Below are 27,907 nucleotides of genomic sequence, written 5' to 3'. Positions count from 1 at the left end.
CATGAGTGCCTTGGGGGCGTGGGCCCGGGCGGGGCTAGGGGCGGGGCCCCGCCGGGCTCGCACAGGCTTGGTCCCGCGGTGACGGCGGCGGCGGCAGCGGCGGTGGTGGCGGGGACTGGCGTCCGGGCGCCGAAGCGAGCGAAGCCTGATCCCGGGGGAGCGCGTGAGTGCGCGGGGGCGGGCGGGCAGAGGGGGCGGGGTCCGAGATGGGGCGGGGGAGGGGCATAGGAGTGGGCGCTTTCCAGCCGGGACCTCCGGTTGTGGGGAGGGTCGCCAGGAAAGTTTGCAGGGGCCGGGGGCTCTAAAGACGCCGGGGGCCTGGGGGAGCTGGAGTGTGTGCGTCGGGGCGGAGGGCGCACGGTCTGGGGCTCGTGCTGGCGGAGCAGAAGAAAGGGGGGAGGGGGCGAGGGCTTGGGGCGGGGCCGGGGGCGGGCAGAGCTGCTGGAGGGACCCTTACCTCCCGCTTCCCCCGGGCCACGCTTCCCCCTCCTCCCGCTCTTCGGCACGCCCCCAGCCACCCCAGTCCTCCCCCACCCGGTCCGCGTCCCCAGTCCACCGTCTGTTCGCCTGCTGCTTCACATCCCGCGCGCCGGTCCGCTTCTGCCGCCACCGCCACCCCCTCCTCCTCCACCACCCTCTTCTCCTCCTCCTCTTCGGGGGCCGCGGCCCCTTCTGTGTCCAGAGCTCCCCACTGGGCCCCTTTAGACAGCCCCTTGCCCCGGGCTGTTCCGTCTTCCCGTTGTCCCTCCCTCTACCAGCAGTTTACACGCTGTCCCTGCCGACCTCTCCGGCCTCAGATGGGGCCGGAGATTCAGTGGTGCATAGGGGCGACCCCGTCTGCGCGGGATTGGAGCTGCCCAGCCAGCCCTTCTGGCGGCCTTCACTCCCTGGGGTCAGCTCGTCTCTCCCCCCCCCCTCGCATCCCCCAGGCCCCCCAGCCTGGGCATGGGTAGTGCTCAAAGCTGCTGCGATTTTGCAGCTTCTGGCCACTGCCTTGGTCACCTGGGGCTCCTGGCTGGGGCCTCTGAGCCTGCCTTCATTGCTGCAGCCCCTCATACGGCAGAGGGGCCTATTAAACCCCCCAGGTGAAAGGGCTCTTCGGTTTTGGGACAATTCCTCTGCATCTCTAACCACCCACACCATGTCCCTTGCAATAATTTTCAAGGACAAGGAAACAATCTTGTGTTTTTTAATTTTATTTTTTCCATCATATGCCCCTCCCCCCAAACACTTGGGCTGGCTCTGCACAATTATTCACCCACCCACTGTGGGCAGTCCTCCCTGGTAGTTGGCTGACCAATGGGTTGACAGTACTGGGTTTCTCTACTGTCTTCATACCCTCTCCCATCTTTGAAACAAGCTGGGGCAGGGTCAGAGATGGGGGAGGGGGACTGGGTTTTGCAAAGGTTGGGCACCAGAGTTTCCTTCTTTGAATGTGGTGCTGTCTTTCCAGACCAGCTGGAATGGGTGACTTTAAGGGAGGCAGTACCCTTTGCAGGTTGGAGAGGGTTGGGTTGTCCACGGGGCTCTGTGCACACCAGGTGATAGGAAACATCCTCCTTGCTTTTGAATGAAAGAGGCAGGGCTCTATCCCCCTGGCTGGAGAGCCTGGGGGTTCTTGACGGTGGGAGGGTGCTTCCTGAGCCGGGATGGGAACTGAGGAGGTGGTGGAGTACCTGAAGAACAGGTGACAGGACTAAGGCCTGGGGAGTGAAGGAATGGTTTGGGAATGCTGGCAGCCTGGGGTCAGGGGAGAGGAGGAGGTGGTTACCAGGGATGTTAGCTCATTGCTGACACTGAATGGAATCACAGCAATAATGGCCAACATTTATTGGACACTTACTGTATGCTGAGGCATTGTGCTAAGCAGTTTGCATGCTTTGTATCACTTATGACTTCTAGGAGTCTCAGTAACCCCATTTTTCAGATAGGGAAACTGAGGTTTAGAGAGGTCACATGGTTAGAAAGTGGTAGACACACTCAGCATTGAATCTTGCTATATCAGACCTTGAAGCTCCTGTTACAGGCTTCAAGGAAGGGTATCTTTTGCTTCTACCATAGCGCTGGTATGTCACTTAATTATTCTGTGTCCCTCAAAACTCCTTCAGGTTAACCCTGGGCTGGTGAGTGATGTCCACATATTCCCTTTTCATAGGCTTTGGCTATCCCACTCTGACTGTCCTGGAAGGGGGAACCCGAGGGAGTTTTCCCCCAAGTCACTCCACCCCCCGGATGTTCTCAAGCCCTGTCCCGTTCTCCCAGCCCAAGCCTGGGCCGGCTCCTCCTTCCTCTTGGCGAGGCTCTGGAAATCCAGTGGGAGGCCATTGCTATGGCAACAGGACTAGGCCCTGGCTTTACCTCATCAAATTCCAAGCTGAAGCCAAAGCGATTGAGAAATTAAAGAAAAAAATGTATTCCAGATGTTTACTTTTTATTCCTTATTTTTCCGTGTTTGGATGAGACAGCTCTGAGGGAGGGGGGAGTAGGGCAGGGATGTGGAAGGAGAACCCGGGAGAGAGGGAGAGGGAACCACTCCCAGCTGCAGGGGGGAGGGAGGAAGGGTAGGGTGAGCGGGAAGGGGGAGGCAGGCGGTGGGGCGGAGCCCCAGGTTGGGGAGGAGCGGGTTTTTCCCGTCTCCCATGAGGTGATTCACGGAGAGACTTCAGACTTCGCGGCCCTCTTGCTCTGCCTCGAGTCGAGTAGATAGCTCCAGCGGGGTCGCCTGACCCAAGGGGCGCCTTGGGACTGTAAGTGGGGTGTCTGGGAGAGCTTGTCAGAGGAGGGAGCAGTGGGTGGCTCCCTGAAGCTCCTGGACTTTGGGCGTTAGGAGACCAGTTGGAGAGGATCTGGGAAGAGTTGAGAATCTGGCTGCTGGGAACCTCCCATGACCTCCTGTACTCGCCCCCCCTCCCCAGTTCTCTCTTCCTGTCCCACACTTGGCCCCAGCTGGAAAGAGGTGACTTCTGCTGGAAAGAGGCGACTTCCTCGGCTAAACCTACTGCCAAAGCCCAACTCTTTTTCTTTCTCTTCTCCCCCGCCCCCACCGGCCTGTGTCTTCAGACACCTGGCTCACACCCCTCTGCTTCCCACTTCTCAAGCAGGGTCTGCCGCATGTGATGAAAGTGTCTACTCTCAGGGAAAGCACGGCTATGGCTTCCCCACTGCCCCGGGAGATGGAGGAGGAGCTGGTGCCTGCTGGCTCCGAGCCAGGTATGGATGGGTGCAGGGTGGGGTGGGGTGGCTGGGAGGAGGGCAGGAATGGCGGGGGCGGCACCCCCTTTCTCTTGTGGGGGTGGCTGAGTGATGGTTCTGTTGAGGCAGGAGGGAAGGAGTACTGAGGAAGTGCCGGATGAGTTTGAAAGGTTCTCCGCTTCTGTTGAGACTTTGGGACAGTTTGAGATCTTGGGTCTTCAACAGGCAGCAGAGTAGATGGGGACCTTCGAGATGATGTGGGTTGAGCCACATGTTTTCCAGAAGGGGAAACTGAGGCTCAGAGGGAGAAATGGAGTACACCTATGGGGCTTTGAGCCCAGGCCTCCTGGCTCCCTGTCTAGACTCTTTTCTTTTGCTGTTGGAATGGGTAGGTGATATAGGACTCTATTAGAAGGTTTGTGCCCGTGAGTAATTCCAAGGTCTTTTATTTGGCATTGGAATACCTTACACAGAAGGTAGGTTTCTGGTTGTGCTTTGTTTTTTTTTTTTTTCCTGTAGCAGATTTATTTTGTTTGACTTAGGTCAATAGTTAGATTGCATTCCTGATCACACACCGGGTGACAGTGGGGAGGTGGCCTGGGGGTACATTAGGGAAGGGGAGGAGAAATTGAGCTGGGATGATACAGTAGGGTGTCATGTAAGGGGAAAGGACTAGATTGGGGAGACAGGGGCTGACTGCTTGATGTGGGCAGGAAGGCATTCATTTATTGGCTTACTTGCTCTTTCTCTCATTCATTCATTCATTTAATAAGAACTTGTGTCTGGTGCAAAGTAGGGTACAGGAGAAATAAGGTGCTGGCTGGGTGTTCAAAAAGCTTTAGCTTACAAGAGACATTGGCTAGACATTTTGGGAGTTTGGAGAAGGAAGAAGATGCTTCTGAGATGTGTGTAGAAAATCAAGGAAGGCTTCATGGAAGAGCTGGCATTTGACTTGTGCCTGAAGGATGTGAATATTCTTAAATTGGAGGGTGGGAGATGAAGTGGGACAAGAAACACAAGAGGTTCTACTTCCTGGTTCTTCTGACAGCCCTTCCCCCACCGACCCTTTCCTTTTGGTAGGTGACCCTCCGGCCAAACCCCCTGTCAAGCCCAAACCCCGGGCCCTGCCTGCCAAGCCAGCCCTGCCTGCCAAACCCAGCCTGCTGGTGCCTGTTGGGCCTCGGCCTCCCCGGGGTCCTTTGGCTGAGTTGCCTTCTGCCAGGAAGATGAACATGTTAGCGGGACCCCAGCCTTATGGTGGCAGCAAGCGTCCCCTTCCTTTTGCACCAAGGCCTACAACCGAGGCCCCTGCTGGAGGAGAAGCCACCCAAGAGACTGAGAAAGAGGAGCTGCCCCCTTTGACACCCCCAGCCCGATGTGCTGCCCCGGGTGGTGTGCGGAAGGCCCCTGCCCCTTTCCGTCCAGCCTCAGAGCGCTTTGCAGCCACCACGGTGGAAGAGATCCTGGCCAAGATGGAACAGCCTCGAAAGGAGATCCCTGCCAGCCCTGACCGTCTCTGGGGCTCCCGTCTCTCGTTTAACCACGATGGCAGCTCACGATATGGCCCCAGGAGCTATGGTGTGGCCACAGGCCCCAGGGATGAAGATGGCAGGACCCTTTCCAGGGGATGGTCCCAGGAGGGGCCAGCAAAGTCTTCCACAGAGTGCCAGGAAGAGCAGCACAGCAAGACCCCTGAGGAGAGGTGAGGGGGGTGGTGGGAGGCTGAGGGGAGCGAGCTGGGGGCTGGGGCCCCAGCAGGTGTCCCCAGGCTATGACCTTTACCTTCAGGTTAGTTATGTGTGGTGAGTACAGGTGGACCCTGATCTAAGTCACAAAGCATTCCCCAGCAGATGGTGTTGTCAGATTGTATGCTTTTAAAAGCTGCAATTCTCTTTACAGAGTTGATGCATGTTTATAGCAAAGAGTTCAAATGTACAGTATAGAAGTTTATTTTTAGTTTCTGTATCCTGAGAGCTGGGCCTCAAATTTTGCCTCATGGAATCCATGGCCATCCCATTTGTTGAAGGGACTATTTATTAGGCCCCATTTTAGAGATGCGGAAACCGAGGCTCACTATGACTCCGCATGGCCTCTCAGCAAGTTTAGAGGCAGAAGATGGAGTTTGAGTTCGGGTCTGTTGTTTTCCTGTCCTAACTGCTAGCTCCTACCATGGCAGAGCAGTGTGCCAGTCCTGGGGTGGAGGTGGATGTGTCGGGACGAGTAGGGCACGGTCTCTGCCCGTGAGGAGGAATCTGATGGGACAGATAAGATAGGAGCACATCTTGATGCCAGGCTAGCTGGTGTCTGCGCAGAGATTACGGCTGGCTGGAGACATTTGCGTATGATACACTTCTCTGGAGTTGGCACTAGTGTGAAGGAAGGCTGGCGACCACCCTTGGGGCGGTGGACCCAGGACATTGGAGGCAGAGGCTGAGGGGTCTTGGGAGCCGTCAGCTGTGTGGGGATCATCCTCAGGGCAGGGAGAGCCAGCTTGGGGCCTGGCAGGTCCCCTGGGCTGGGCCCAGAGGCTCCCTTCCCCCTCCTGCTGCTGTGAGGGGAAGGAAGGGCTGCTGTGGTCTGGGCTGAGCGGGAAACTGAAGGCCTCTGCCCTGCCCTGCCGTCTGGCCTTGCCTTTGCTCACCTGAAAGTGTCTGGAGGCTTGGCCCTGGAGTTAACCCTTTGCTTGTCCCGGACCAGTGTGCCATGAGGTCACACTGGTGCCCAGGCTGAGCTCCGCCCTCCATCCTCCCTCCCTCCCTTGCTCCAAGCAAGGCTTAAGAGGAACAACTTCAACCTTGGAAAATCACTCTTCCCCCTCCCCCTTCCCCTCGCCTTCTTCAAGAAGTATTGGCAGGGCAGCGGGACCAGCTGTGCTCTTCCTGGCTGGAGGAGAACTTTAACTCCTTATGGGTTAGGGGAAGGAGGATTTCTCTTTTTGGGAACCACTGAGGGGTCTGGGCATACAGGATGCTTTTCCTAGAGGAGCTGGAGGAATTTAACTGTTCACGTGCAGGTAGGGAGCGGCCACTTGCTCTGTGGAAACTGGGCAGCGTCTGTGTCCCTCCTAATTCCAGGCAGGGCTCAGGAGTAAATGGCCGGGGGTGTTCAACCTTTGCCTGCTGGGAAAGTTGCATAGACTCTCGCCTTCTCTCTTCCGTGCCAGGCTTTAACATTCTGTGCTTGCATTTTCTGTCTTTCTCACAGGACCCCTGCTTCTGACCTGGCCGTCAATGGGGACCTGGCTAAGCCGGCCAGCTCTGAGCCGCTTGCTGCTGTGAGTTATCTTATCTTCCTGTTATGAATCCGAATCACAGTACTGTAGGGCCGGAAGGGTCATCTGAGATCATCCGTGTCACCTTCCTTGTAGTTCAGATGGGGAAACTGAGGCCCATGGAGTGGGTAACTTCCCTGAGGGCTGGGCCTGGGACCCAAGGCGGCTAAGTGTGGTTCAGGCCACGAGGCTGTTTGCTATAATAGTAACGATAATACCCATAACAACTGCATTGATTAAGTGCCTGTTTTGTGCTGGGCATGTCAGTCCTTGTGATGGCTCTGGCCGGCGGGCCCTGTTAGTCCCACATGGCAGACGAGGATGCCAGGGCTCACAAAGGTTCAGGCTGAGACAGGCACTGCGGCGTCTGCCTCCAGTGCTTGCCCTGGCTGGGCTGCCTTTCTTGGGTTCGGAAGAGGGGAGAGTTTCTTGGGGTTTCCTGTGATACCTCCTCTTCTTCCCACCAGTGTGCTTGGGGGGTGGGGACCAGCTTTCTCTGGTAACCGGGGTATGGGGTGGCCCTTCTTGCTCGCAGAGCCCTCACTGGCCAGAGGCTGTGCTGCCTGCCCTGTGTTGGAGACCTGACTCCACTCACTTGCCCGTCCAGCAAACGGTGACTGAGCATTTGCTGTGAGCTGGGTGCTGGGAGACAGTGCCGGGACCAGGGTGCCACCGTGAAGGGCGGGGAGTGAGCTGTGTGCGTGTTTGGGGAACGGCATTCTTGGCAGAGGGCACTGCAAGTACAAAGGCCTTGATGTCTGGATCAAAGAGAGAGGAGGAGGTGGGAGGTAGTGAGGGCCGGGAGGTAACAGGGCCAGATTGCATTGAGCCTCGCAGGCCGCCATAAAGACTTTGGCCTGAGTGAGGGGAAGAAGCCATGGAGGGGTTTGGAGGAGAGGTGTGACATGCTGCTGACCTGGTTGTAAAGAGTCACCGTGCTCGCTGGTTTAAGAATCAGTTGCAGGAAGGTAAGATCAGCACCAGGGGCCAGTCAGGGGGCTGTTGGAATAATCCAGGAGAGAGATGATGGTGGCTTGGACCCTGGAGGCAGCCTGTGGTGGAGACGGTGAGAAGTGGTTGATTTTGGGCAGAATTTGGAGGTGAAGTGGACAGGACTTTCAGATAGACCGATGTGAGGAGAGAGAGCAGATGCAGGATCCAGGATGACTCCAGGACTTTTGGCCTGAGCATCTGGAAGAATGAGGTTACCATTTACTGAGATGGGGACTTCTAAGGGCGAAGCAGATTGGGGGAGATAGGAGGCACTTACTTCTGGATTTGCTGAGTGCGAGATGCCTCTCAGACATTCCACTGGAGACGTCAAGCGGGAATTTGGATGGTTCAGTCTGGCATTCAGGGAAGATAAGCAAGTTAGGAAAACTTGGGAATTGTCCATAGACTGGCTGAGATCGCCAGGGCAGTGGGCAAGGTGCAGGGTGGAAGGACCCCGAGGCCTAGCAGAGGAGATTGGAAGGAGTAGATGGGGAGACGGAGGAGAGCCCGGCCACGGGAAGGCAGCCTGCAGGATAGGAGGTCAGCCACGGTGAGCACCGAGAGATTCAGCTCCGAGGAGGCCACCGGCAACCTTGATGAGAGTAGTTAGGTGGCGAGGTAAAGGGAAAAAGCCTGTTTGGAGAGAGAGATGGGACAAGAGGCCCTATAGATAGTGTAGATGATGCTTTCAAGAAAATGGGTGGTAGCTAGAGAGAGATGTGGAGTTGAGTGGTTTTTTGGTTTGCCTCTTTGTTTTTCTAAGACAGAAGAAATTAGAGCAGTTTGTGTGATGATGGAAGTGATCCAGTAGAGAGGGAAAAATCAATGGTGCAGGGATTGGCCTTGGCCACGAGCGAGGACGGTGCCTGATTGCAGAGCACTTGGGCTCACGTGCAGGGTGCGGGGAGTGTGAGGGTGCGGGGAGTGTGAGGGTGCGGGTGTGGGGTTCAGGTGGTATGAGGATGTGGGGTGTGGGTGGTGTGAGGGTGCAGGTAGCAGATGGTATGCGGGTGTGGGGTGCAGGTAGTGTGGGGGTACAGGGTACAGGTGGTGTGGGGTGCAGGGTGTGTGTAGTGTGAGGGTGCGGGTGTGGGGTTCATGTGGTGTGGGGGTATAGGGTTCAGGTGGTGTGAGGGTGCGGGTGTGGGGTTCATGTGTGGGGGTATAGGGTACAGGCGGTGTGGGGTGCAGGGTGTGGGTGGTGTGAGGGTGCGGGTGTGGGGTTCAGGTGATGTAGGGGTACAGGGTACAGGTGGTGTGGGGTGCAGGGTGTGGGTGGTATGAGGGTACGGGTGGTGTGAGGGTGTGGGTGTGGGTGGTGTGAGGGTGCGGGTGGGGGGTTCAGGTAGTGTAGGGGTATAGGGTTCAGGTGGTGTGAGGGTGCAGGGTGTGGGTGGTGTGGGGTGCAGGGTGGGGGGTTCATGTGGTGTGGGGGTATAGGGTTCAGGTGGTGTGAGGGTGCAGGGTGTGGGTGGTGTGAGGGTGCGGGTGGGGGGTTCAGGTGGTGTGGGGGTATAGGGTTCAGGTGGTGTGAGGGTGCAGGGTGTGGGTGGTGTGAGGGTGCAGGGTGTGGGTGGTGTGAGGGTGCGGGTGGGGGGTTCAGGTGGTGTGGGGGTATAGGGTTCAGGTGGTGTGAGGGTGCAGGGTGTGGGTGGTGTGGGGTGCAGGGTGTGAGGGTGCCGGTGGCGGGTGGTGTGAGTGTGCAGGGTGCTGGTGTTCCCTGCTGGTGGCCTGTGTGTTCTCAGGGACAGGAAGCAAGGCTATCAGCTGAGAGAGGATGGGACGGGAGGAGGTGGCGGCGGTTTGCCTAGGAGAGTCAGGCGTCAGGCACGAATGGAAGGGGGAGTGAGGTGGGGCTCTGGGCGGCCCTAGGACCAGCTTGAGGTCAGTGGTGGGTCTGAAGTAAGGCCAGCCGTCGTGGTTGCGAGTTTTTTGCAGCCACGTTCAGCTGCTCAGGTGCTGGGCCAGGCCTGGTGCGGGGAGAGCTGCATCTAAACACATCAAACAGTATGATGAAGCGGCGAGGGAATTGGGCGGAGTGTAAAGAGCGACTGTAATGGTGGTACAAAGAGAAGCGGGGGTACGGGGTGGGCAGGAGGGGCAGTGAGAAGGAGTTCGGGTTAATGGGCTGTGCTTCCCAGAAGGGCTGACAATGAGCGCGCTGGGAAATAGAGCTGGACAGACTGGCGGTGGGGGTGGGTGAGCGGGACACCGGGATCGAGATGACGCAGGGGTTGCTGTCACTGGTAAGGACAAGGTCTAAGGTGTGACCTTGGGAGAGGACGGGTTGCAAAACCACTGGGGAAGAGGAAGGAGGTCAAGGAACAGGATGCTGGAAGGGTCACCCTGGCTGTGGAAATCACTGTGAGTTACCAGCGGTGCCCGAGGGGCCTGCAGTGATCCAGGAGCTGCGCTTTTTAAGGAGTGAGGGGCTTGTAGGGGACAATAGCAGGAGCGTTGTGGGTGGCGTAGTTTTAGGGTGTAAGCTCTGAAACTAGAATGTTGCAGGGGGAGGGAGGATGAAGAAGCCTTGAGAAGCAAGCAGGACCCCTGTTTCTGCCCAGACCTGGACCTAGTATGTGATGATGGGGAGAAACAGTTGCACTGGAGAGGATGGCAAGGGACGCGTGACCTTGGGAGGGCAGAGGTCAGAATAGAGCCAGACTCACTGGTCAGGGGCAGGTAGAGTGGAGCGGTGAAGAAGCGCCAGGTGCTTGGTGTCCCCTCCGCCCCCTTTCTCTCCCAGGTGTCCCACTGAAGCCATTGTGTAAGTCCTGTGCCGAGAGGCCAGTGCACAAATCTTAGGCTCTGTGACCCTAAGAAGTTTGAGAAGCCCTGCCCCAAGTCATCTCGGGGGCCTCCCAAGTGCTCCTGAGAGGTGCCCCCTGAGTCCTGGTTTCCTCCTCCCGGTCTGTGGGGTGAGATCCCGAGGAGGAGCTGAGTGGGGGGTCTGTGTGGGGTTGGAATGGGCCTCCCCCGTCCAGCCGAGGGGTGAATGACGGCTCTTGACTTCCTCTTGCAGGTTTCCAAGCCCCAGGTCCCCTCAAGTCCAGGCCCTGCCTCAGAGAACGGAGGCTCTGCCAGCCCAGGCCTCCCCACCGAAGCCTCAGGCCCCGGCCCGGGGTCCCTCTGTCTTCACTCGCCCAATGATGAGAGCTCTCCCTGCGACTCTCAGCTTCCTGAAGCCCAGAGTCCTGCAGCTTCCGAGGCTTCTCCCTGCCTGCCTGTGACTCCAGCGTCCCCAAGTGCAGCCCTGCCAGATGAGGGCCCCTGTCATACCCCTAGCCCGGGCCTCCCTGCGGAGGGAGCCCCAGAGGCCCCCAGACCCAGCAGCCCTCCCCTTGAGGAGGCCTCGGGGCCCCACAGCCCAGAGCAGCCCCCAGCCTCCTCACCCCGGCCCCTGATCGAGGGGGCTGAGCTGCTGGGTCTCGCTCGGACGTTTCCATCTGGGGAGGAGGGGGCATTCGAGGGTGACGCAGCCCTCCTCCGCCCCAGCAGCCTGGCTCAGCGCCGATTCTCCGAAGGCGTGCTCCGGCCACCTGGCCAGGACCAGGAGAAGCTGGGGGGCTCTCTGGCTGCCCTGCCCCAAACCCAGGGGAGCCAGTCGGCCCTGGATCGTCCCTTTGGGACAGAGTCTAACTGGAGCTTGTCACAGTCCTTTGAATGGACCTTTCCCACGCGGCCCTCGGGTCTGGGCGTGTGGCGGCTGGACTCCCCACCCCCCTCCCCCATCACCGAGGCCAGTGAGGCAGCTGAGGCCGCTGAGTCTGGCAACTGGGCTGTGTCTGGCAGGGAGGAAGGAGTGTCCCAGCAGGGGCAAGGGACCAGGTCAGCTCCAGGGGGTGCAGGAAGGCCTGGCTCCTGGGTGCAGGGGGATGATTCAGGCATCTCCCCAACCCAGAGGGGCGATGGGGAGAGTCAGCCTCAGTCCCCAGCTGTTCCCCTTGAGGTGTTCCCTACACCTGGGGGTGCACCTGCATCGCCCTTGCTGCAGGCAGAGGAGAGGTGTGAGGATCGGGAGCCCTTGGCTGGAGAGGAGTCCCCCCTCCCTGTGGCCGCCAGGGAAGCAGCCCTTCCCGTCCTGGAGCCGGCCCTGGGGCAGCAGCAGCCAGCACCCCCTGACCAGCCCTGTGTCCTCTTTGCTGATGCCCCTGGCCCTGGGCAGGCCCTGCCTGTTGAGGAGGAGGCCGTGACCCTAGCCTGGGCTGAGACCACCCAACCCAGGACAGAAGCTCAAGACTCCTATAGGGCGTCTCCCGAGCCTGCGGGCCCAGAAAGCAGCTCTCACTGGCTGGATGACCTCCTGGCTTCGCCACCGCCCAGCGCTGGCAGCGCAAGGCGGGGAGCTGGATCCGAGCTGAAGGACGCACAGTCCCCCAGTGCCTGCTCCGAGGTGAGAATGGGCGCGGGGTGGGGGTGGGGGTGGCTCTGAGGGAGGAGGCCAGGGCTCGGGTGGGCTTCATTCTTTCAACATGGGTTCTGTATGTCAAGAACTTGGGATACAGCGGTGAGCAAGGCAGCTGGCGGGGGCGGGGGGGACCTGGCCTCATAGCTCTCAGGTCTGGCAAAGCTCGCAGAGCCGCACAGGATGGCACGTAGAGCTTAGCGTGCGTCCCTGTCCCGACTCCAGCATTCACTAGTTGATTGGTCTTGGGAATGTGCCTTCACTGCTAAGCTTCAGAGTTCTTTCATCATAATAGCATTGGCCTCTTAGAGTTGCATTATGGGTCAGGGAGATATGCAAAGCCCTTGGTGCTTGGTTTTCAGTCTGTGAATACTGTTCAAGGCAAAACAGCGTAGCCATTTGGAGCGTGGGCTCTGGAACCAAACTGCCTGGGTTCATCTCCTGGCTCTGCTGTTTCTTTGCCCAGGGGTGACCTTGAGCAGGTTGCTTTTCCACCCGCTGCCTCAATTTCTGCATCTCACAGACGTGGATAACAATGGCAAGTTATCAGAGGGCGATGGCAAGGAGTAAATGAGTTATAAGATGTGTAAAGTGCTAAGAATAGTGCCTGGCTCATCGTGAGTGCTTAATAAGTGTTGGCTTTTACAAACGATAGTTATTAGCACTGAGCTCAAGACCTGCTTTGCAGACAGGCAGCTGAGGCCCAGAGGAGGCAGAGCCTTGTGCTGTTCCCCAGCAAGCTGGTGGCTGGGCCTGGGCCTGGGCCTGGGCCTGGGCCGGCACCAGTTCCCGGCCCAGTGCCCTTTGTCCTACCAGGCTGCCTCTGAATTTAAGGGCTGGGGGCCAGGTGGCTTTTGAAATGTATTTTTCAAGCCTGGCCTGTGCTGGTAGAGGCGGGGCTGGAGAGGGGGAGGAGCCAGGGGGCCCTGGGGGCAGGGGGAGAAGGTGGAGGAGCAGGAAGGGTTAAGACCAAGCCGACTCCTGCAGTAGGTGTGTCTGTCCCGGGATGTGGGTGACTCAACTGGCTCCTGGGCGGGGCTGCCAGAGCTGCAGCTGCTCCGGAGGGAGCAGGGCCAGGGTGAGTGAGAGCCAGAGCCGTCGGACAGGTCCCAGCCCTGTCCCTGCGCCCAGCCTGGCCGCACCCTGCAGCCCTGGGGCGGGCTGGGGGTGGGGAGCGGGGAGCCATGGCCCGGCCCGGGGACGGGGAGGCCAGCATGTCTGTCCTGGAGCGGCTGCTGGCCAACGCGGCGCTGCGGGATGAGGCCGGCAGGCTCCGAAGCCCTGAGCCGAGGGCTCTCCCGCCCGCGGGGGTGAGTCAGGGAGAGGGAGGGGGTGGAGTGCAAGAAGCCCTGGCTGGGATTTTCCCCTGTGCCAGAGGCTGCCTCTCCTGCCTTCTTGGGGCTGAGGTGAGGGCCGAGGTGAGAGCTGAGAGGCCTTCCTGGGGAGGGCTAGGCAGGGGCGCTGTCCTTAGGGAAGAAGGGCAGGCTGGAAGGGGTCTGCTTAGTGTGGGAATTTTGCCTTGCAAGCCAGGTTGCGGAGGGGCTTTGAGTCTTGTCCTCTCCTAATTGAAAGTGACCTCCTCTCCCCTCCCAGTTCCTACGTGAAGACCTCTCCTCCGGGCAGGACTTCTCTGGCTGTCAGCCAGTTGTTGCCCAAGGGTTGTAAACATGACCATGGGATCATGGATGCAGTGCCCACTGTGTGTCAGGCGCTGTGCTGGATGCTTGGTCACGCCAGCCCCACACAGTAGGAATTATCCTCATTTAAAATTGAGGGCCCTGAAGCCCAGAGTGGTCAAGTTATTTGCTCAAGGTCACACAGCTTTCTGTTGCCAAAGTGGGGCTGTCAGGCTCTAGGCAGGGTTGACTCCCATCTCAGTTGACTCAGCATTCTTTCTTTGTCTCTATTCTTTTTCTGATTCCCAGGGACTCCTTGGCTGGGCCCAGAAAGATCTGCAGAGTGAATTTGGGATCACAGCAGACCCACATCCCAGCAGTTTCAGTCCTTCCAGCTGGTGCCAAGGTGCTTCTCAGGACTATGGCCTTGGGGGCACAAGCCCTAGAGGAGACCCAGGCCTTGGAGAGAGGGACTGGGCCAGCAAGTATGGGCAAGGAGTGGGGGAAGGGAGCACCAGGGAGTGGGCCAGCAGGTGTGGCATTGGCCAGGAGGAGGCTGAGGTCAGCAGTGGCCAAGACCAGAGTGAAGCGTCTGCCCCTGGGGGGCTCCCAGCCCAGGACCGGGTTGTTGGAAAGCCAGCCCACCTTGGCACTCAGCGGAGCCAGGAGGTAGACGTTCAGGACTGGGAGTTCAGAAGGAGGGATTCCCAGGGCACTTACTCCAGCCGGGATGCGGAACTCCAGGACCAGGAATTCGGGAAGAGAGACTCGCTGGGCACTTACAGCAGTCGAGATACAAGCCTTCGGGACTGGAAGTTTGGGAAAAGAGATTCTCTGGATGCTTACGCCGGCCAGGATGAGGATGAGCAGGGCCGGGAGTCAGGGAAGAAGGACCACGTGGGCAGGTTCAGCAGCCAGGATGCCGAGGAGCAGGGCCGGGAGTTTGAAAAGAGAGATTCTTCACTTGGTGCCTACGGCAGCCGGGGTGCAGACGCTCAGGACCAGGAGTTTGGGAAGAGTGTTTGGATGAGGGACTTCGGTAGCAGTGGCAGCTCCAGGACCGTCGGCACCCAGGACAGAGGCTTCGGAATGAGGGCCCTGAGCTCTGGGTTCAGCCCCGAGGAAGCCCAGCAGCAAGATGAGGAATTTGAGAAGAAGACTGAGAGTGGTGAGGACAGCCTTGGCGAGGCCGGTGGGGACTCAGGCCGGCCGGAAGAGAGAGAATCCGGGGGCTTGTTCAGTCCCAGTACCGCCCCGTTGCGGGATGGGGCACTTGGGCACAGAGACCAGAGCACCTGGCAAGGCAGCGACGCCTTCCACGAGGTGGGAGGGCTGCAGGAGAGACAGCAGGCGGGGGCTCAGAGCCCTGGCGATCCCCACCTGGAAGATGGGGAGATGGGGAAGCGAGGCTGGGCTGGTGAGTTCAGCCTCGGTGTTGCCCCCCGGCCAGAGGTGGCATTTAGCCCACGGCAGCAAGACTGGAGCGGGGACGTCTGTGTTGAGGCCCCCGAGAGGAGCTATCAGTTTGGCATCATTGGCGACGACAGAGTGAGTGGTGCTGGCCTGAGCCCTTCCAGCAAGATGGGAGGTGGTCACTTTGTGCCTCCTGGGAAGGCCACGGCCGGGCCCATGGACTGGACTGATCAGCTGGGTCTCAGGAACTTGGAAGTGTCCAGCTGTGTGGGTTCTGGGGGCTCGAGTGACACCAGGGCGAATGCCTTGGGACAGATGGGCTGGTCAGACAACCTGGGCTTGGGAGACGTGGACCTGGCCAGCCGTTTGGAAAGTGGAAGGTCCGAAGAGCCCAGGGGGATTGGAGCTGGGGAGAAGGACTGGACTTCTGATGTCGGGGTGAGGAGCAGAGATTTGGCTACGGCGGGGGAGGTGGGCCACAGCCAGGCCAGAGGGAGTGGCGTGGGGCAGACCGACTGGTCAGGGGTGGAGGCCCAAGAGTTTCTTACATCAAGAGAGCGTGGAGTTGGCCAGGCAGACTGGACCCCTGACCTGGGGCTGAGAAACATGGCCCCTGGGGCAGGCTGCAGCCTCGGAGAGCCCAGAGAGCTGGGGGTGGGCCAGATGGAGTGGGGTGACAACCTGGGCCTGAGGAATTTGGAGGTGCCCTGTGACCTGGAGTCTGGAGGTTCCCGGGAGCCACGGGGATGTGGAGTGGGGCAGATGGACTGGGCCCAGGACTTGGGGCCCCGGAATGTGGAGCTTTTTGGGGGCCCAAGTGAAGCCAGGGAGCGTGGGGTGGGAGAGGTCAGCGAGTGCCCAGATCTTGGCCTGGGGAACAGCAGCAGCTTGTCCCCTGGCCTGGAGGCCAGAGACCCCATGGTGGCCAGGGAGCTGGGGGTCGGCGAGACGAGTGAGCCAGAGACCCAGGGCAAGGACAGCTCCTTGCCTTCCTTGGAGACTCACCCCGAAGACCCCAGAATGGAGACAGGAGAAGGCCCCAGCTTTGGAGCCAGGTAAGGAAACCCCATCCTCGTGTGGGAGGGAAAGTGCGGCAGCTGTCTGAAATCGGAACCTTTGAAGGGGGAAGAAAGAGTTTTTCCCAAGAACTTTTAGTATTTGGAAAATTGAGACATTTTGGACTATGAATTTTTATTTCTACTTTTAAAAAAATGGTATGACACACAGGTGAGTTCCTTTTTTGAAGGATGACTGTAATGTTTGAGGTGTTATTCTTTTGTAACCCACGTTTTGGGCTTTCTTGGTGATTTTGAATTGTGACAGTGCAGGGGGAAGTGGTACTTGTCACAACGTGGATAGTTTCTGGTGGTTTCTACTCTTCTACACAGTGGTCATTCCCCAGGCCTCACAGCCCTGAGCCACAGGTGCTCCTGGGCCGTGGAACACGGGTGTTTTCATCGGTGAAGGAAGGAGGATTCTGTGTCTTCTTGGCCGGTGCCACTGCAGCTGGGAGTGCGACACTCACTGGCTCTCAGAAAGGTCTCTTGGGAACTTGGTGCTTCTTGCCTGCCCTGTCCTAGCGCCCGGGAGAGCAAGTTTAAGAACCTGAAGGGTGTTGGGACCTGGCTTCTGGCCCCATGACCTTGGCCTCTGTGCGCAAAGTTGCTGAAAGAGAACTTTCCAAAGGAACGGACTGGTAGTTTTACAGGCCAACCACAGTCTGTCTCATGGTTGTTTTACAACCAACTGATATCATTTTGCATCTGGAAAGGGTGCTAAAAAGACATTGCATCTATTTCATTAACATTTCCATCCCCCGAGATTTTATTTTATTCTCTTTAGGGAGTAGAACATTTTACGTTTTCCAGCCTTGGACTGGGAGCTTCTCATGGGGCAGGGGGCAGGGAAGGGAGGTGGTGGTTGGGGACTGTTCTAAGTGGAAGGGGCTGGCTGTAGTGGGAGGAGAGGAGGGACCAGGAAGGGGCTAGAGAGGCTTGTTGGGGTTTTGGGGTCAGGGGGGTCAGGAGAGGCATTTGGGATGGAGGAGGGAGAGAGGAAGGTGGCAAGCAGGGGCCCAGGGGGGTTGAGGAGGGGGTGCTTTCTGGAGATTCAGCTGTTGAGGGGGGCATTGGGGGAGGCTGCGATGAAGACTGCAGGGAAGGGTGTGCGCAGGACTGGGAGTTGGGAGGCTCCTGTGAGCTTGAGCGAGTTGCTGGACTCTCCGAGCCTGTTTCTAACAGCTGGACTCGGAAACCCGGGATTCCAGCTCTAACGTTCCTGGTGCAGGCTCAGCGCGGCGGCTCCCGATTTCTCTTCCCGGGACTCGCACGGCTCTGCATGCCCCGTGCTCAGGGCACGTCTTACCTCATTGATCTTCACCGCTGCCCTGGGAAGCAGGAAAGGGGTTCTTATCCTCTCTGTTGGCAGGTCAAGAGGTGGTGTGACCCGCTCAAGGTGACAGAGTCCGCAATACCCTTTTCCACCTTGTTTCTATTAACTGCTTTCAGCGGTGGCCGCTGGGTTCAAGACCCTTAGACTCGCTCGGAGTGGGACCCACAGCTCTCCGCTTTTCCCTTCTGAGGGAGGCAGAGAAGCACTCAGTTGTCTGTGTTTGGTCCCGTCGCGCCTTCAACGCGCCCAGGTTTTTCTGCCCACGTTACCGTAATCTGGCCTGTGCTGACTTTCCCCAAGTTCAGGGTTTGGCCGCGGTGGAAGGGGAGCCTCGTGGTGTGCAACAGAAAATGTGCCTCCAAAGCTGAAAGGAAACTGTTGCCTTAGAGGGGTTTGTTTGAATTTTATGCTTTTGGTCAGCCTTTTCTAAAGCATGTCCTCAAGAATACCAGTCCGCGGATGTGTCTGGAAGATGCCGGGGCCGTGCGGGAGACGTAGCTTGCGTGTTAGCACGAATTAGTTAGTGCCCCAAACGTGCGTGGTGCAGCGGTTCCCAGACTTACTTGACTAAGGTCCAGGGAGCTAAGTAAGCATCTGACGCAGGGAAATTCTACACTTTGGAAAGTTGCTCTTTCAAAGGCAAAAGATTTATACGATCTGAAGAGAAAGCAGAGTATATAGCAAGTTGCTCTTTAAAGAAAATTTTGGAGGGTCCCTTTCTAACAAAAAGTCTTTGAGAATAACTCAGAGTGATCTGACTTTGGGTCCCTCTGCCAGGTTATGGCTTTGATTCCGTCACCACCCCTGTGACCTGGGGCGAGTTACTTCTCAGGGCCTCCAATTCCTCATCTGTAAATTGGGAATCATTTACACCCAGTACTCATAGTGTTTTCGTGAGGACTAAGTTAATTAGTTCTCGCAAAACTGGGGAAACTGAGGTGCAGAGAGGCAGTGTGACTTGCTGAAGTTCCCACAACTGGTGATTGTGGGTTCTTCATGTCCCCTCGGGCCCCGGCCTTGTGGTCCTGTCTGGGCGCCCCGCCTGTGTCTCTGGCGAGGCCAACTGCTTTTCCTCTGGACACATCATTCCCCGGGAACACTGGGGAGCTGACTGTTTGCAGATCTGGCCCCCACGTTTGTCCCTGCAGCAGCGGCGGAGTGTGGGGTTGGATAGAGTCACGGCTCTCAGGATACTCTAAAGTCTAGGCTGGGTGCAGGGTATAGGCAGTGTAAGATGAGGCACGTCCTCCCAGGCCAGGGACCCGCGTTGTGAGTGATGATGATTAGCCTACTAATTCGTTATATTTATCAAGTGCTTCCTATGTGCTAGGCACATATTTCTGCCAACAGAGCAAAATTTAGGTACTTTTATTAACCCCATTTTACAGATGAAGAAACTGAGGCTCAGAGTGGGCAAGTAACTTGTGGCCAAGGCCACGGGTACAGTAGGGGACATAGGCAAGCTCTGTCGTGGAGTGGCAGGGCTTGGCACCCACGTTCTTAATGTTCTGCTGCCCTGCCGGGAAGGCCTCTGCTGTGGGTGTGAAGGGCGTGTGGGGTTTAGGCAGTCCGGCGGGGCTGACGTACACTGTACTTTCCAGGGCTCTCCCCACTCTCCACTCCTCAAGGCCACCCCCAGAGCCCACTGAGCTCCCTACGCTGACCTCTGCCTGCGTGGCTGGGGGCCAGCTCTCGCTCTGGGGGTGGACGTTGCCAGCTCCCCTTAGCTCTTGAGGCCTGCCCCACCCCAGGGAGAGGCTCTGGGCACGGCCTCTGCAGGCTGGGTGGGGTCCCGTCGCCGCCCCCTCCCTCCTGGGCCTCCCTGATTTTAAGCTGGTCGTCAGGGTGAGCTGGCTCTGGCCCGCGTCCAAGCTGTTCCCATTCTGCTGCCTTGTGTGCTGCAGCCGCCACCACCGCCGCTGCCTCTGCACCCGCCCCCCTTCCCAGGCCGCTTCAATTTCCATCTGTCAGCAGCTCGTGGAAGGACAGACTGACACATGTTCTCTCTCTCTGCCCCCTCTTCCTGCTCAGTATTGTCTCACCTGCCCTCGGTCTCCGTCCCCTCCAGTCCTGGTAGGAACCAGCGACCTGGCTTCCGGGCAGTCTGCGTGGTGTGCGTGTGGGGTGCATGCGTGTGTCGGGTGGGGCTCTGGGCTGTGCCGGCAGGTGTGGTGGGTGCAAGGTGTGTCTCGAGGGAGTGACAGGCGGACAGTGCCATGCTTCCTGCCCGAGTGTGTGTGATGAGTGTGTGAGTGTATGTCTGTATTTCAGGGAGTGGCAGCGGACAGTGTGTGAGGTGTGAATTAGTGAGGGTGTGTGGTGCGCTTGTGTCGCGTTTCGAGGGAGCAGCAGGCAGGAGATGCAGAAGTTCCACCGAGGTCCAAGGTGACCCGGCCTCTCGCTCACTCTGCAAATGTTTGCTCAGCCCGGCTCCCGGCCAGGCTCTGGGCCAGGTGCTGGGGGCACAAAGGCAAAAGGACCCTGTCTTTGCCCTTGAGGAGCTCACAGACAGGCAGTGGGGCGAAGAATCACAGAACAGAAGCAGGGGCTGGCACACGCAGGAGCTGAGGTGGCCACGGTGCCTGGAGAGGGGACGGGGCGGCATCAGAAGGGGAATTGAATGGAGGGCAAAGGACATGAAGGGACAGTGGGGGGGACCTTTTCAGGCGAGGGAACGGCTTGTTCAACGACAGCAGTGTGTGAGGGTTGAAGGTGACATGAGCCTGGACAGGCAGAGGCCAGTCCTGGCTCATCCCACAGAGTGTCACTGCCCAGACAGGTGCCCCTGGGAGGGGACACACCGACAGCATCAGCAGTAATGATAGCTGTTACTTATGGGGCACGTACCGAGTGCTTTAGATTCTTGTTTTGTACCCGCAGCGACTCCATACAGAGGAGCCCGAGGCGTCTGTGGGGGAAGGGACTCATCCAAGGTCTCAGGGATTTGAGCCCGCCGGGCCAGCCAGCTCTTACCCTGTGTGCTGTTGCTCAAGGCCTTGGCCGTGTCCTTGCTGAGGAGTCTGGGGACAGCATGGAGAGGAGGGAGAGGGAGAGGCTGGGGGAAGGAGAATGCCATAAAGTGGGCTTCGGGGTGGGAGACGGGGCCTCACGGGTGACCTTGTCCTTCGGTCTGTCCATTTGCAGCCCCGGCGGGTGCCCAGCCCGCTCCCCGCCCTCTGGCTCCCAGGGCCTGCTGGAGGAGATGCTGGCCGCCAGCAGCTCCCGGACGGTGGCCCATAGGGACTCGGTGACCTCGGGCCTCAGGGTCCAGTTGGAGGAGGAAGGAGCCGCAGCAGGTGCTGACCAAGGGGCGCCTCTGGAGCCTGGCAGGGACCCTCTGCCCTCCTGGAGGCCCCAGCCTGATGGTGAAGCCAGCCGGACAGAAGATGTGGACGGCACCTGGGGTCCTTCAGGGGCAGGGCGGGGTGAGCAGGGGCCGGCCCCGACCCCTCGGCGCCCCTCCCAAGGCCCTCTCCCCAGCACCCCCAGTCAGGACTTCTCCTTCATTGAGGTCAGTGGGTGGTGAGCCCAGGACAGTGGCTGGGCTGTCGTGGGGGGAATGTGGGTGGTGGGATCAGAGTCCCATTCCTGGAGCCTGCCTGGTTGTCTCTGTCCAGGAGGCAGAAAGAGGGCTGTGGGCATGTCACGTGAACAGGAGCAGGGAGGGCTCAGCTCGTGGCCAGCTGCTGTTGTGGGGGTCCTGTGTGGTGGGGCAGGGCCGTGGGGCGGCAGTGGCAGTGTTGTCACCATTGTCCCGTGCAGGACACTGAGATCCTCGACAGTGCCATGTACCGCAGCCGTGCTAACCTGGGGCGCAAGCGTGGGCACCGAGCCCCCGCCATCCGGCCCGGAGGTACCCTGGGCCTGTCGGAGGCAGCAGATTCGGACGCACGCCTGTTCCAGGACTCCACGGGTAGGGCCGATGTATCGTTTGATGGTGTCTCTGTCGATGTCTGGGGCGTTGGCCCAGGTTGTGCAGAGGCTGGGGCAGGTGATCTGGGTGTGCTGAGCCCCCTCCCTGGGCCTTTGCAGAGCCACGGGCTTCTCGGGTGCCGTCTTCGGACGAAGAGGTAGCGGAGGAACCTCAGAGCCGCCGGACGCGGATGTCCTTGGGCACCAAGGGCCTGAAAGTCAACCTCTTTCCTGGCCTGAGCCCGTCTGCCCTGAAGGTACCGTCTGATCACTCAGCAAGCACATGCAGCCCCGCTGGCATCCAGCCTTTCCTCTCTCCGACCATCTTCTCACTTCCCCAGTTGCCCTCCCCCATTGCTTCTCCCCAGTAAGGGCCCCAGAAGATCCCTTTGTGCCCTGCTGGCCCCTGTGCTGTGTGCCAGGCAGGATGGAAGGAAGAACAAGCTGGGTTCTTGTCCTGGAACCTCGGGGCGGTGGGTGGGGGGGACATGAGCCATGCCCAGAATTAGCTTGGGTGAGGGGAGAAGTGTTGGTGTCACTGGGGAGGCAGGATAAGGGCTGGGCCTGTTCCGAGAGGGAGGAGTTATTTCCCAATGGGGGTGGTGGGCATGGGAGGGGCGTGGGGAAGACTCTTGTAGGCATTTGATCTTAGCCTTGAGGCAGGCACAGGAGTTGGCTGTGGGGAGGTGTGGCAGGCAGAGGGAACAGGGGTGGGAGGTCCGCAATGGCTTTGTCCAGCCCAGTTTGTCTGAATTCAGTCCTGCAGTACCTTCTTGAGGACCTACTGTGTGCACAGCTTGACTCAGCTCTGAGGGAAGCGCATCTTTAAGTGACTCCACGTGCATGGGGGTGAAATTACTGCATGGGGTGTCCGTCTGATTCTGGGGACTGCATACTCTGATTCAGAGAAGGCCTGGCCCTCTGTGGATCCTTCTGCCTGTTCCTCTAACATCTGTCTGCATCTGAACTTGTCTCCCAGGCCAAGCTGCGCCCCCGGAACCGCTCGGCTGAGGAAGGGGAGCCGGTGGAGAGCAAGTCCAGCCAGAAAGAGTCCGCAGTCCAGCGCTCCAAGTCCTGCAAGGTCCCGGGGCTGGGGAAGCCCCTCGCGTTACCTCCCAAGCCAGAGAAGTCCTCAGGGTAGGTGCCCTGAGCTCTGAGCATTGACCCCCACTGTATTAGCCTGAAAAGGGAAGCCCCTACTTGGAAACCTGATGCTTAGAGAGAAGGTTGACATAGTGAACTGTGTTAATTGGTGGCAGAGTTCCGGTCCCTGCAGCCTTCAGTTGAAGGGGGATTTCTGTCCCTACACACCTCATTTTGTTCAGTTTCCCCAAAGTTCACCTTCTGGACTTTATCCTCTGCCCTCTAGGTCAGAGGGATCGTCACCTAGTTGGCTGCAGGCCCTGAAGCTAAAGAAGAAGAAGGTCTGAGAAGCCACTGAGGTGAGGACAGGATCCTGGGCTTGGACCCAGCCTGGGACTTGGGCGTGAGTGGGGCCTGCCCTGGGGAACTCGGGAGGCCCGTTCCCCTTTGGCCCTTACCTCCCCGTGCCCCTCTCTCTGCGAGGCTGGAAACAGGCAGGCAAAGCCAAGCTCCAGAGACTCGGTGGGGCCCTTGGCTCCCCCTAGATTTTGTCCACAGTGCAGGGTGTTATCTGGCAGGGATGGAAGAGGAGGAGGAGGGCTGTCATCCCAGCCTGCCTCCCTGGGCTCAGGGACAGACAGGACAGTCCCCCATCCCCTGTGTCTGGCCCGAGTGTGGTCAGCTAGCCTGTGTGGTCTGAGACCCCTGGGGACACCCACCAGGTCCCAGGAGGGACTTTTCTCATGCCTGGGCTCAGCTGTGGGAGCCGGAAGGGGTGTGGGGGAGGGGAAGCCGGAGCCTCCACGGTGTCCTCTCCTGACCTCTTTTCTTCCCTCCTCACTGCAGGGCCTCTCCCATCTGGCAGTCTCAGGCAGTGCCTGTTCCTGTGGGGTGCCCGGGCGAGGAGACGGCTGGAGCCCCACCATGCCCCAGGCTGCAGCCTCTGTCCCCCTCCACCTCTGAGGAGCGTCTGGGAGGCACATTTATGCACTTTGTATCACCTCCCCAAACCCCCACCTCTGCACCTTCCCTCCAGCCTTGATTCCGTCACTAGTGGTCGAAGGTTTTGGTCCCCCTCCCTCTCTGCTTTCTCCTCCAGCCTCCCTTGGGTTTTCTTTTGATACCAATTTATAGCATTTTTTATAAAAAGCCTTTGATTTTTGTAATGGGCAGAGTTCTACCCCTGCCCCCGCCCAGGTCTCCCTCTGCCCCACCAGGTGCCCCACAGAGACCAATGACATTTTGCCACTTGAAACAATAAAGTTTTTTGGGAATTGGTGCTGTCCACATTGTGGGGTGTGGTCGTGGCTGCCCATTCCCCTCATCTAAGGCTGTAGTTGGAAAACGCTGGTTCTAGCTCTGTCTCACCTGGAGCCTCCTCTGACGTTGGGCACGTCATGACCCTTCTGTGTACTGGGCTCAGTGTCCCTGAGGAGGGTGTGGTTATAATAGGCTGGTTGCTAATTCAGGTGCTGCCTCCACCCCCCCAAATCTCAGTAGCTTAACACAGGTTTGTGTCTCACCCACGGCACAGTCCCGGGTGGGCTGGTGGTGGGAGCACTCTGTGCCTCGAAGTCTTTCAGAGCCCAAGCTCTTTCCCTGTTGTGGCTCAGCCATCTTCTGGGGCCGAGTCCTCCGCAGCGTCAAGTGGAAAGAGGGGGAAGTCCTGTGGAAGAGTAAGTCCGTTCAGGCTGCTAATACAAAATGCCATAGATTTGGTGGCTTGGAAACAGCAGAAATATATTCCTCACAGTTCTGGAGGCTGGGAAGTCTCAGGTCAGGGCCCTGGCAGATTCCGTGTGTGGTCTGGTTCATAGATGGTGCTTTCTCACTGTGTCCTCACATGGTGGCAAGGGAGCTCTCTGGGGCCTTTTAGGAGGGCACTAATCCCATTCATGTGGGCTCCAACCTCGTGACCTGATCCCCTCCCCAAAGGCCCCGCCTCCTAATACCATCACCTTGGGGGTTAGGATTGCAACATAGGAATTTTGGGGAGACGCAAACATTCAGACCATGGCAGAGACCGACATTCCACTGGGCGGAAGTCACTTCATGGCCCCGGCTAACTGTGGGGAGTGGGAAACGTAGTTTAGCTGTGTGGCCAGGGAGGACTGGGTATCGGTGGAAATTTACCCTTCTTGCCAGGGGGTTGGTTCCTTTGATATCTAAGGGTCCTTTCAGCCCAGGCATTCTGGAGTGTCCCCCAGGCTCTGTCCTTCCCCACCTGATCCCTTGGCCATTGGCATCCTCGTGTCCCTCTGCCTGATTCTCTGTCTTCCTGGTTTCCCCAGATTTGCCAGCCTTTCAGGGCCGGCATCGTCTTTCCCTGGGGCTTCGGAGCAGGAGAGGGACCTGTGACCTTGCCTGGACGGGGGCCTGAACGGAGTCTCTGAGCTATGGCAGATCAGAGCTACAGCTGAACTGAGACACCATGTCATTTACCAGTGCCTCTTAGCCTTTTTTTTTTTTTTCTTTAAGGAGTATGGAGACTATCAACCGAATTTGAGAATTTGACCAAAGCTGTGTACACAATTTACAAACCAGCCCAAATCCCTATCACTGACTTCCTGGAGCAGGGTTTCTGAGACTGCACTATGTATCACAATTTCCTGGGGTGCTTATTGAAAATGCACATTCCTGGGCCTGCCTCCAGGACTCCAATCCTAGAGGTGTGTCCAGGAATCTGCATTGTGGGAAGCCCCTGCCGTGGAGGGTAAAGAAAGACTGTGAGCCTCTCGGGGGTGCCTGGCTGCACTGCTGGGTGGGTCGGTGCCAGTCCTCCCCGGGCCCAGCAGAGCTGAGCTGGCATGAGCTTTGTCCCATTCTCTCCTGCCTCCTCCTCCCCACAGGAGTAGGCCTGGCAGAAGCCCAAGCCAAACACTTAAGACTCATTAGAGGAACAAACGGAGCCTGGGCCGATCCCAGCGCCGGGCTCTGTGCTGGGAGGGAGACGAGGCAGGGGCACCACTTCCGGGCAAGGCAGAGCCGGTCCCGAGTGTGGATTGGGGTGTCCCCCTCTCTCCCACTGTCGGGCAGTGGCGCCGTCAGGGAGTGAGGAGGGCAACACACACAGGCTTTGACCACAGAGGCAGGTGTCTGACAGATGACGTAACTGGGAAGGTGATGTTATTCATGTCACGCAGCCCTGTCTCAGACTGCGTCTGGGGTTCTCGGGAGTGGCCTCAGAGGGGCAGGTCTTGGTCTTTTGAACCTGAATTTGGATTTTGGAAACAGCTGAAGGTCACTTGGATGCCCCTGTGGGGGAATACTTTGGACAATCAAGCAGGCTGATCAATTCTGGTCAAAGGTGGCTCTGATTTATGAAGGGCTGAATGAGCTCTGGAGGAGTCACTAGAATAAGTTGGGGGCCACTTTGAAGGCAACAGCTGAATGTGTTTATAAAAAAATCAAACCCTTTTCTACCTGTTAGAAAGCCGAGCTGTTCCTCCCTGGGGTGCTTGTTACAACTGTCGGAGAATCTGGTCCCAATCCCATTACAGTTGGAAATGTCTAAATGCTGTCTCTCCCCTGGCCCCTGCTTGAGGCCCTCGCCGAGGGGAGGGACCATCCATGTATGAAATGGACACCAGGGCGGCGGAGGATGCCTTTGGGATCTGATTGGTAGTAGAGCCAGAAGTGGGGGGGCAGTCCTAGGGGTTCCCTATGTTCTCCATGAGCCAGGAGGTGGACCTGGTGTTTGGGCCTGAGAACAAGCTGGCTCTTTGTCCTTTGCCCAGCCCTTGGTATTGGGGCGGTGGTGGTGGAGTGGAGTGTCATGGAGTGTCTTCCAAAGGGTGCTGCCACCCACAGTTTGGCTCTGCCTTCCTCCATCGTCCTGTCTCCCAAATGTGGTCCAGCCATCTGCCGTGGTCGCAGTCTTGTCCCCGAGAAGGTGAGACAGGTGCCCTTCTCGTGGGCAGCTCTGGAGGGGGAGTGAGCAGATCAGAATTTGTATCCTGCTCTGACCCTAGTGAGCGGGGGATCCTCTCTGAGCCTCAGTTTTAAAAGAGGTGCAGAAATAGAGAATCCACCTGACGGGACTGTTCCAGGTCTGGATATTCCGGACAATGGTGAACCGAGTGCCTGGGATAAAGCATGAGTTCCTTGCTGGTCTGGTCTTTTCCTTTGTTCACATGGTGGGAGCTGAGGACCATTTGCAGCCCTCCTGCCTCCTGGGCCGATGACCCAGGCTGATGCTTGGCCTGAAAGCTGGTGGATGAGATTTTCCCCGGGCCAATTTGCTTCTGGGCCCTCTCTGAGCCAGCAGGGCAGGCTCACCTGGGACAGCCCTTTGGCCGCGGCAGCAGCTGCCCAGACTCCCCCGCTCTGTCCTGCCAGCAAGTGCCCATCACAGACAGGAAAAATGCTGGCAGGGTTCATAAACACACCACCCTCCCCTGGGGCGAGTGCCAGGCCCTGGTGGCCAGAGCTGCCTGGGCGCAGAGTGATAAAGTGGGTTTTAATCGCTGCCCAAGGAATAACTCTAATTATACTTTTATTTATATAGCGCTCTGTCTCCAAAGGGCCCAGCATCCATTCATTTTTTTTCCTAAAGTAATGTGTATTGAATTTTCTTCTGATGACAAAAGCAAAGCATATTCATCGTAGACCACTTAAAAAATACAGACCCAGCTACTTGGGAGGCTGAGTGGGGAGGATTGCTTGAGGCCAGGAGTTCGAGGCTGCAGTGTGTGACGATCATGGCTGTCAGAAGCCACTGCACTTGGAATAGACCCCATCCCTAAAAAAAAAAAAAAATTAAACAAGCAGACAAAAATGAAGAAAAGAAGTTGCCTGTAACCTCACCACCAGATATACTAGTAGCATTTTTAAAAAGAATACTCTTTCTTAGAATAGATTCAGATTTATAGAAAAGTTGACATGTTAGTACAGAGTTCTCCTGTACCCCACCCCCGGTTTCCTCTAAATATCTTACATTAATATGATATATTCGTTGCAACTGATCAAGCGATACTGACACAGTGTTGTTACCTAAGGTCCATACTTTATTCACATTTCCTTGTTTTCTACCTAATGCCCTTCTGTTCTGGATCTTTTGGTCATCCTGTCTCTGTAGGCTCCTCTAGATTGTGACAGTTTTCTCAGACTTGTTTTTGATGACCTTGACAGTTTTGAGAGGTTTTGGCCACGTATATTGTAGAATGTCCTTCAATTTGAGTTTACCTGATACTTTTTCTCATGATTAGACTTGGGGTTATGGTTTTTGGGAGACAGAGGTGAAGTGCCATCTACCTATGATAGTACATATAGCACATCAAAGGTGCATGCTGTCAATACCGTTTGTCACTGTTAACCGTAGCCTTGATCAGCTGGCCAAGGTGGTGCCTGTCAGTGTTCTCCACTGTAAAGGTATTCGTCCCCCCGCTTTGCAAACTGTACTCTTTGGAAGGAAGTCAATAATCACTAGCATTTTCATAAATTTACTTCTGGTCTAAACCTATCCGCTTATCTATATCATTCCCAAAATGAAAGCAAAGTTCCAGGGCACTTGTTAATTCTCGTGACTCATCAATCTTGCCAGGAGTTGGGATCTGGGTTCCAGCCTTGCCACTTTTATTTTCTTATTTCTGGAGATTTTTTGGCACAGAGGCACATATCACCATTCTAAAT

At 57.7% G+C, this 27,907-nt stretch overlaps 1 protein-coding gene across 4 annotated transcripts; it reads left to right on the top strand.

Annotated features, from left to right (window-relative positions):
- Positions 1–115: 115 nt before the first annotated feature.
- On the top strand, positions 116–23,548 carry TNKS1BP1 (tankyrase 1 binding protein 1). 4 transcript variants are annotated; one of them, XM_069471397.1, is made up of 12 exons: positions 116–163; positions 3,102–3,210; positions 4,273–4,894; positions 6,397–6,466; positions 10,479–11,849; positions 13,787–15,945; positions 20,426–20,792; positions 21,044–21,194; positions 21,314–21,450; positions 22,173–22,330; positions 22,563–22,635; positions 23,123–23,548. In XM_069471397.1, the coding sequence occupies exons 2-11, from the start codon at positions 3,117–3,119 to the stop codon at positions 22,621–22,623; spliced, it is 5,190 nt and encodes a 1,729-aa protein (XP_069327498.1). In that variant the 5' UTR covers positions 116–163; positions 3,102–3,116; the 3' UTR covers positions 22,624–22,635; positions 23,123–23,548. The 4 variants fall into 4 exon arrangements, with proteins under 4 accessions (XP_069327498.1, XP_069327501.1, XP_069327500.1 ...); XM_069471400.1 differs by having other exon boundaries at positions 3,099–3,210; XM_069471399.1 differs by lacking the exon at positions 116–163 and adding an exon at positions 2,633–2,747.
- Positions 23,549–27,907: the final 4,359 nt, after the last annotated feature.

Source organism: Eulemur rufifrons, chromosome 6 (genome assembly GCF_041146395.1).
Source record: "Eulemur rufifrons isolate Redbay chromosome 6, OSU_ERuf_1, whole genome shotgun sequence".
NCBI lineage: Eukaryota > Metazoa > Chordata > Mammalia > Primates > Lemuridae > Eulemur > Eulemur rufifrons.
The sequence above is the reverse complement of the archived record's forward strand: the minus strand, read 5'-3'. Positions and strand labels throughout refer to the sequence as shown.

Bases quoted from the DNA above. Each gene is read 5' to 3' on its own strand.
- TNKS1BP1 (XM_069471397.1), top strand. From the start codon at position 3,117: ATGAAAGTGTCTACTCTCAGGGAAAGCACGGCTATGGCTTCCCCACTG. The intron at 15,946-20,425 runs GTAAGGAAACCC...GTCCATTTGCAG, and splicing joins GGCCCCAGCTTTGGAGCCAG to CCCCGGCGGGTGCCCAGCCC. The intron at 22,331-22,562 runs GTAGGTGCCCTG...TCTGCCCTCTAG, and splicing joins AAGCCAGAGAAGTCCTCAGG to GTCAGAGGGATCGTCACCTA.